This window comes from Eleutherodactylus coqui, chromosome 2 (genome assembly GCF_035609145.1).
Source record: "Eleutherodactylus coqui strain aEleCoq1 chromosome 2, aEleCoq1.hap1, whole genome shotgun sequence".
NCBI lineage: Eukaryota > Metazoa > Chordata > Amphibia > Anura > Eleutherodactylidae > Eleutherodactylus > Eleutherodactylus coqui.
The window spans coordinates 340,202,944-340,211,153 of NC_089838.1; the positions used below are offsets into that span (position 1 = coordinate 340,202,944).

The 8,210-nt window shown below is 43.3% G+C and overlaps 1 protein-coding gene across 1 annotated transcript; it reads right to left on the reverse strand.

Moving 5' to 3' along the window:
• Window positions 1–6,828: 6,828 nt before the first annotated feature.
• Window positions 6,829–7,803, reverse strand: LOC136610462 (olfactory receptor 5B12-like). Its single transcript, XM_066589690.1, has one exon. It carries the CDS (start codon window positions 7,801–7,803, stop codon window positions 6,829–6,831), a length of 975 nt encoding a protein of 324 aa, XP_066445787.1.
• Window positions 7,804–8,210: the final 407 nt, after the last annotated feature.

Consider the following 8,210-nt stretch of genomic DNA (forward strand, 5'->3'; position numbering starts at 1 on the left):
CGGAAAGTGAAACATTGGCTCCCGAGAAAATCTTGGCACCTGGGGTGGTGGTGGCAGCTGTAGAATCTGATCTTGTTCCTCATCTACAAAAACGTCAGCAGGACGCTCGCTCAGGGGTGTTGGAGGGCAGATGGTTTGTGCCAGAGTCCTTGCCTCTCAGAGTCATTGAAGAGTCTCACTCATCTGTTCTCGCAGGCCATCCGGGGGTTCAAGGGACTCTGGATCTTTGTACTAGACACTACTGGTGGCCAGGCATGTCTCTGGAGATCTGCGACTTTGTTAAGGGATGCTCTGCCTGTGCACGCAGTAAAAGTCGTCGTCTGCGTCCCGAGGGGCCTCTGAGACTGTTACCAGTGCCTTTTTGTCCATGGTCACATTTATCAGTAGACCATTTCTCAAAGATGGCACATTTTGTGGCGTTAAAGAAGCTACCTTCTGCAATAGAATTTTCCAAGGTTTTTGTAAAAGAAATCATTTGTCTACATGGGGTACCCGAGAACATTGTATTTGATCGCGGTGTTCAGTTTGTTGCGCAATTTTGGCGAGCCTTCTGTAGAAACCTGGGAACGTCGCTTTCCTTCTCGTCAACATGCCACCTGCAAACTAATGGTCGGACGGAGTGGAAGAACCAGGATATAGTGCAATATTTATGGTTGTTTGCTAGCAAAAAGGCTCATCAGTGGGCAGAATTCCTGCCATTGGCAGAGTTTGCGCTAAACAACCGTACTTGTTCTTCTACTAGGGTATCTCCATTCCTGTGCGTATATAGTCAGCATCCTCGCTTCCTTACAGCTATTTCTACTCCGTCTACCTGTCCTGCAGCTGATGTCGCCACAGACGCTACAGGGGGTATGAAATGAAGTACAGAAGAACCTGGAAGCAACTGGGGCTCGTATGCAGTTGCGTAGTGGGAAGAGTCTGTGAGTATCTGAACCTTATAGGATGGGACAGAAGGTATATTTGCCTTCTAGAAATCTCAAATGAAGGTTCCGTCTTTGAAACTGGCATCAGTTTGTCATCACGCCTGTAGTAAATCCACTTGTTTATGACCTTGATTTGCCAGCTACATGGAGGGTTCATAGGGTTTTTCATAAGTCATCATTGAAACTTTTTGTCCCTTTGGTGAGGGGTTAGCCAGGAGTGGAGGCAAGTAGGCAGGGACAGGGGTTGTGGGTGAGATCTAGGGCACCCAGGCTAGTGCATCAAGGGTATTATACAGTAGGCAGTTAAAGGGTGAAGTTGTGGATGGCGTATATTTCCCTCCCAGGCTCTTAATCTGGACAGGGTGGCGATCCAGTCCATAACTTGAGCCTGGTTCTCAGAAAACACAGCTGTAGGCACTGACCCCGTTACTGGGGCATAAAAGACTGCAGCTCTAAGTCAGTGTCTGACAAGCTGAGGAGCGAATACAACCTTACAGCGTGGACGTGAGGAAACCTCTGAGCACCCTGCATGGTGCATATTTGCATGTGTTACCTTGAATGGACTTTTCTGTTGCTTTGCCTGGAGTGTACTTTAAAGAATAAAACTGAAGTAAGTTTTATGCACTTTCTAGTCTAGAGTGTCATTGCCACCCCCACCCCCTGGAGGACTTTGTTACACCGTCAAAAAGCTAGAAGACTTTCAGTGGAGCTAAAGAAAACCTCAGGTATAAACGACCCATGGGACCAATATTTTAGTTGGATGAGTGGGTGGCAGAGAATGCTGGCTCAGGTAGGGATAACCATACTTGTAATTCTGATTATCCTTGCCGTCATAGCCTGCTGCGTACTACCATGCCTAGAGAAACTCTGTGAGAAGGTCGTGGACAATGCTGCGCCAACACTGCTGAACATGGAGAGTCCAGAGGACTATGAGAAATCCTACATCCCCCTGCAGACTCTTTCCCCTAAGCAATTATCATACCTCTAAGTTCATAGGGACAGCATCTGACCTCTCTATGTGCAAAGTCCGTGGCAAGGGGGGTCATTGGATAGCCAGGACTCATCTAACGTAGGGCACAAAAGAGTTCCAAGGCACATAGAGACAGATGAGATAGGCCCGGGATTAGGGACAGATAAAATAGTAATTTGAAGGGTAATTGTGATGGACTGTAATAAACAAAGTAAAATGCCTATTGAAAATATGTGCTTATTTACCTCACTACTAATGCACGCTGACCCTTTAAATGCTGACTAACTCGCTCTCACCTCCCACCGTGTAACTCAAGATGGCACCTCCATCCAGGAATGCACCCAAGATAAGGACGTCAGCTCTTGAAGGAAGAGACCCATAAAAGGGCAACAACCAGTCAGCTACAAATGACGTATTAACTATGCACGCTACCTATAAAACCCGATGCAGCTTGATTAGAATAAAGGAGTTTCATTCATCTGAACTGTGTGTCAGCGTGTGATTCTTCTGTGCATGCATAGCCCCTTTTAATCAGGAAAGGGCAGATATTCATTAGGTATATTAGTACCAATCCATAATAATACCCCACATTGTTCCACAGGATATATGCCTTACTACTTAATGTTTGGCTATCAAGGAAAGTTACCCGCAACCTTAAGTTAGGAATTCAAGTAGCAGATGAGCATAACCCTTTACCCAAAACAGACTGGATACGAGACCATCAAAGAAGACTCAAGAAAGTCCAAGAAATTGGACTGTTTAATCATTTGTTCAATCGCCTTTCTCGGGATAGAAGTCATGCTCACAGGCCTGTAGTTTCCTGGATCCACCTACTTTCCTTTTTTGAAGATAGGCACAACATTTGTCCTTTTCCCTTTTTCTGGGACTTTTCTTATTCTCCAGGAATTTTAAAAGATTATGGCGAGTGATTTATCAATTAAGTCTGCTGCTTCATTTAGCATCCTAGGATGTAATTTATCTGGAGCTTGAGACTCAATTGATTATCAGCCTTTCTTTTCCTGCCACTTGCTCTACAATTTCTGAAGTCCGTATTATATTCTTCTTTAGATATTTCCCCCTCTTTCCATTTGATAAACATATTTTTCTTCCTTTTTAACATGTGTGCAAGTTCTGTGTTCACCCATTTGGGTCTCTTTAAATCAGAAGTTCCCAAACTTTTTTGTCTCATGCAGCACTTGCCAATTTTTTTTTTGATTTCCGTAGACCCTTGCCTGCTTCATGCCCACTGCACATGGCCGGATTAGATTCCACATGAGGGAGACCTCAGCAGAATCCGACCATGTGCCCAAGCGGCATCCGCACGTACCTGTCATTTCTTCTTTTTAGTACTGGGGATGGTTCGCACCCCTCGCCATCGGACGTGCACAGTCTAGACTTTTTTTTCTAAACCACGTCCAGACTTTTTCCATGTAATTGCCTAGCGATGATTAGGAATCTGCAATCTTTCCACAATGTTAAATGCAGAAGGGCCGCGGGTCGAACAGCTTCCATTGACTTCAATGGAAGCCATCTTCGCGGAATCCGCTTAAAAATAGAACATGTTGCAATCTTTCCTCCATGAGCGGAAGATCACAATTGATTTCCACTCGTGAGCAGAAAAAAACATTTTTAAATAGCATGTTAGGGGCTAATTACCGCCCCTGCATAACATATTCACGCATATACCTGTATACAGGTAGAAACCACAAACATTATGGAGCCTGTCGCTGTCCCGGTAATGTACTGCATGTGCAAACTAATCCATTCTCTCATCACCCAGCGTCACCACTCTGTACCACTAGGGCAGCTCAGTTAGATAGGTTAGTTTTCGCGCATGCAGTACAGTACCGGGACGCTGTCAGACTCCATAATGTTTGTGGTTTCTACCTGTATACAGGTATATGCGTAAATACCTTATGAAGGGTTGTTGCTGGCGGTCTGCACCTGTGGGCCTCTCCTGGAAAGCCAATCAGTCACAAGTATGTGGGGGTGTTAATCTGTCGGTGATGGCTATTTATTGAGGATTATATATCTAGTATGGTTAAGCTTGAAAAAGGCCTGAAGTGGGCTAAAACGTCGCTTTTAAAATGGACACAATAAAGACACCTCAAAGGATGACATCTTTAATAAGAAGGATTCCCATATGCTGCTTGTTATACTCCTTTCTGCCTATGGACTTTCCAATGTTAAAATTGCATCACACAAAAATCGGAAGTTTGTGCGTTTGTGATTTTTGGTTTGATGCGATGTTAACATTAGAACGTCCCATTAAATAAAACAGCGATATCGCAGCATTAATAAAAACATTAGGGGGAAGAAATCCTAAGGGCTCCTCCCCAAGGACGGATTTCCGCCGCTGCATTGCCCGCAGCTATTAGGTTTTATTGAATCTAATAGCACAATGCTTACGGTGCAGAATTGCACCGCGGAATTCCGCACCGTAAAATCACCCGTCCTCACCCGCGGCATGCTCTATTTGCAGTCAATGGAAGCCCGTCCGTCACGATATCTTCCGCTGTAGCACAGCGGAAGATAGCTCGAAACCGCTTCCCCGACTACCACCAGGCGTGTCATATGACCGGCCAGCGCGTCATGTGACGCTGTGGGCGTGTCATATGACGCCGCTGACCCGTCACATGACGCTGTGGCGCGTCATGCGGGTCGTAGGACGCCGGATCCGGAGGTAAGTATTGGGGTCTCTGGGGGGGGGGGGCACCGTGACGGCCGTGTGAAGCTGGCCTAAGATTGACTTTTTGTAGAGAGGACAATTGTAAAATAAGAAAACCATGTACAAAGACACAAATACAAGTAAATATTTGGATTTGGGATGAAACAAATCAGAACCTAATGAAATTCTTACATAAAATTAATCCACAAATAATGCTGTTAGTGGGAGGGGCGAGCCGGACGCTCTGATAGTCCCAAATCCCCAGTCCAGTGATTTGCAATCAATATCTTTTTTTTTGGCGACCCCGCTAAAACTATTTTCTATGAGGTAAGAAAATGGAGAAGCTATCAAAAGCTTTATTGCGATAGTCTATAATGGAGGATCAGCCACAAGTAGATCGCAATGTGTCGCTGCCGGTATGAGGACTTGTAAAGCCCTGCACATGGACATAGCTCACCACAAAGCAGATGGGTACAGTTCGCGCAAAACTTCTTGGCTCTGGCGGATCACGTGAAAATGATGCGCAGTAGAAACTTTCTAGGTAAATCAGTGGCTGCGCAGGTCTGTTTGTCCATCGTCGGAGCACAAGACGTTTTGCATGAACTCCTCATAAACAATTTTATGAAATATCAAAGAGGTAAGTAACTTCTAAGTCTATTATAAGTATTATGTACAATCTGTGTGGGGTGTATGGTGTCATTCACAGAAAGCCTAAATGTTGATGATGACCTGCCAAAATGGAGTCCGCTCACATGGACCCTCATTTACATCTCGTACACCCCCAAATTTTTCTCTTGCAGACATTGACCCCCAGCAAGTCAAAATCTACCCCTGGGGGTCCATATAGACCACTTTGGGAATCACTGAGCTAGAATCTTTTCCCTTTTCCTAACTCTGCACAGACTCACTCCATAACCTTCCAGGCTTTTCAGCTGCACCCGCTTTATTCATTTCTCACCACAATCCATGTGTGCCTGTAGAGAAGTGTTGATCTTTGCATGCCATAGACACATGTAAGGAATGTGACCTCAGTATCTGCTTTGTCTTACTACCCATACTTTACTTGCTCTTGTCAATACCCTTCATAGTGATCTGCACTAAGGGCTAAGAACTGTAAAAAGGATAGGGGAAGTCAACCAGCATATTATGTGTTACCACAAATGGTATTTTCTTTATTTGCCTACCCTGACTAGGGGAGTCACAATTTCTTATGTGAAAGATATCTGTAGATAACACTGGTCAACAATGAAATTGTTACTGACTTATAAAGGTCCTAATCTGTAGTATATCCGTGTGCTGAACATGAATATGACCATGAACGCTTTTTATTGGTTCTCGTTTTGAAGATATTTCATATAGATCATTTTCTGTGTTTCACCATGTGAATGTATCCAGTAGGACTCTAACAACATCCCAACATTTTAAAGATTGAAGAGGGAGTTTTTGTGGGTCTTCAGATTCGAGAGCTCTTCAAGGATGACCGGTTCAAGCATGAAATGCTTTTCATCAATGTCTACAAACTTTCCTGGGAATGTTAGTGCAGAAAACTACTAGAAACTTGTACAAGACATGCTGATGCAGTATCAGAAACTTGGCTGCAATATGTCTCTAAAGATCCACTACCTTCATTCCCATCCGGATTTCTTTCCAGACAACTGTGGTATGGTTAGTGATGAACACGGCGAACCTTTTCATCAAGATATCGTAACAATTGAGCAAAGATACCATGGAAAATGGTCCACTGCCATGCTGGCTGACTACTGCTGGACACTCCACAGAGATACTCCTGAGCAGCTGTACAAGAGACAGGCAAAGAGATCTAAGATCTAGTCTATGGCTTGACTTAACCAGAGGCCTATTACTATTGGCATGCATCTCGCGATGAAAACAATTATTGCAGATTACAAAAAAAAAAATAGAGCCAATTTTGCATTTTCACTGTCATATTCATGCTAAGCACAGAAAAATAGCTAAGTAAAATTAATCATTTCTTCAATAACATGACTTTTGTAAAAATTTGTTGACCAGTTTAATCGACTGCAGTCTTCAATTTAGATATATCTTTGAACATTGAGCCCCAGGCATTGAGTGGGCAAGTTTGGTTCTACAAGGAAATTTCCATATTACTTGCCCAACTAGTTGTAAAGTATAACTTCACCCAAAGCTTAAAATTTAGTGTGATGTCAGAGTTAAATCCTGTCTACACTCAACTCCTCTCCAAGTCTTATCTTCTTATTTTCCACAGATTAGACATACATTATTTTAACCTATGTCCCCATCCTATGTGTAATAACTGAAGAATTTCTATTTGCTGAAGTAAGGTTATGCATTGCTTTCTCAATGGTCCTCCTTATCTCTTGGTTCCTCAGAGTGTATACAAGTGGATTTAGCATTGGGGTCACCACTGCATAGAAGATTGAAGACACTTTGTCTTGACTTGAGAAGACACTAGAAGGAGGGCGTAAGTAGTTGAAGAAAACTGCTATGTAAAAGACTGAAGCACACATAAGATGTGAGGAGCATGTGCTTAAGGCTTTCTTCCTGCCCTCAGCAGATCTCATATGGAAAACTGTAGATAGAATGAGCATATATGAAAATATGATGGTCAGGAATGGGATTACAGTCCCTACACCCACAATACATAATGTTACCATGTTACAGTAGAAGGTGTTGGAGCAGGACAGTTTGAGCACTGGTAGGACGTCACAGTAGAAGTGGTCGATGAGGTTTGATCCACAAAACTGAAGACTAAACGTGCAGCTGGTGTGCACAGATGACTGTAAGAAGCCAACAGAGAAGACAACAGAAACAAGACGTAGACATTTCTTCCTAGTCATTATAGTCATATAATGAAGCGGGTGGCAGATGGCAACATAGCGGTCATAGGACATGGTGGAGAGCAGGAAATCTTCACTTGCTCCCAGAGCTGCATAGAAGAAGTACTGGAGAGCACAACCAGTAAATGAAATGACCTTATTCACCAAGAGTAGATCGAAAATCATTTTTGGAGTAATGACGGAAGCATATAAGACATCAATCAGAGAGAGGACACTCAAGAAGTAGTACATGGGTGAGTGGAGCTTGGAGGTGTTATAGACAAGAGCTGTGATGCCAATGTTCCCTACTATAGAGATAATATAAATAATTGAGAAGAGAATGAAGAGAAATGGGAGAAGCTTCTTATCATCAGTCAGTCCAGAGAACACAAACATGGTCACTTGTGTCCCATTCATGAGGTCCATGGATTCTGTTCTTTGCTGTAAAGGATAAACAACAATATTAACAAGTCACAAGTACTAAGCAGTGGTAGGACCATATCTACAATCAACACCTTGAAAATTCCAGCTCATCATTGTACCACAACCTCTGGAAGTAGAATATTCTAATAATTGTTGCGTCTTGACAGGAATCTCTAAAAGAAGATTTGTGGATAAATTTCCTTTCAACAGACTTAAAGGGGTTGTCTCGCGAAAGCAAGTGGGGTTATACACTTCTGTATGGCCATATTAATGCACTTTGTAATGTACATTGTGCATTAATTATGAGCCATACAGAAGTTATACACTTACCTGCTCCGTTGCTAGCGTCCCCGTTGCCATGGTTCCGTCTAACTTCGGTGTCTTCTTGCTTTTTTAGACGCGCTTGCGCA

Excerpts from the sequence above, each read along its gene's own strand:
- LOC136610462 (XM_066589690.1), bottom strand. The coding sequence starts at position 7,803 with ATGGACCTCATGAATGGGACACAAGTGACCATGTTTGTGTTCTCTGGA.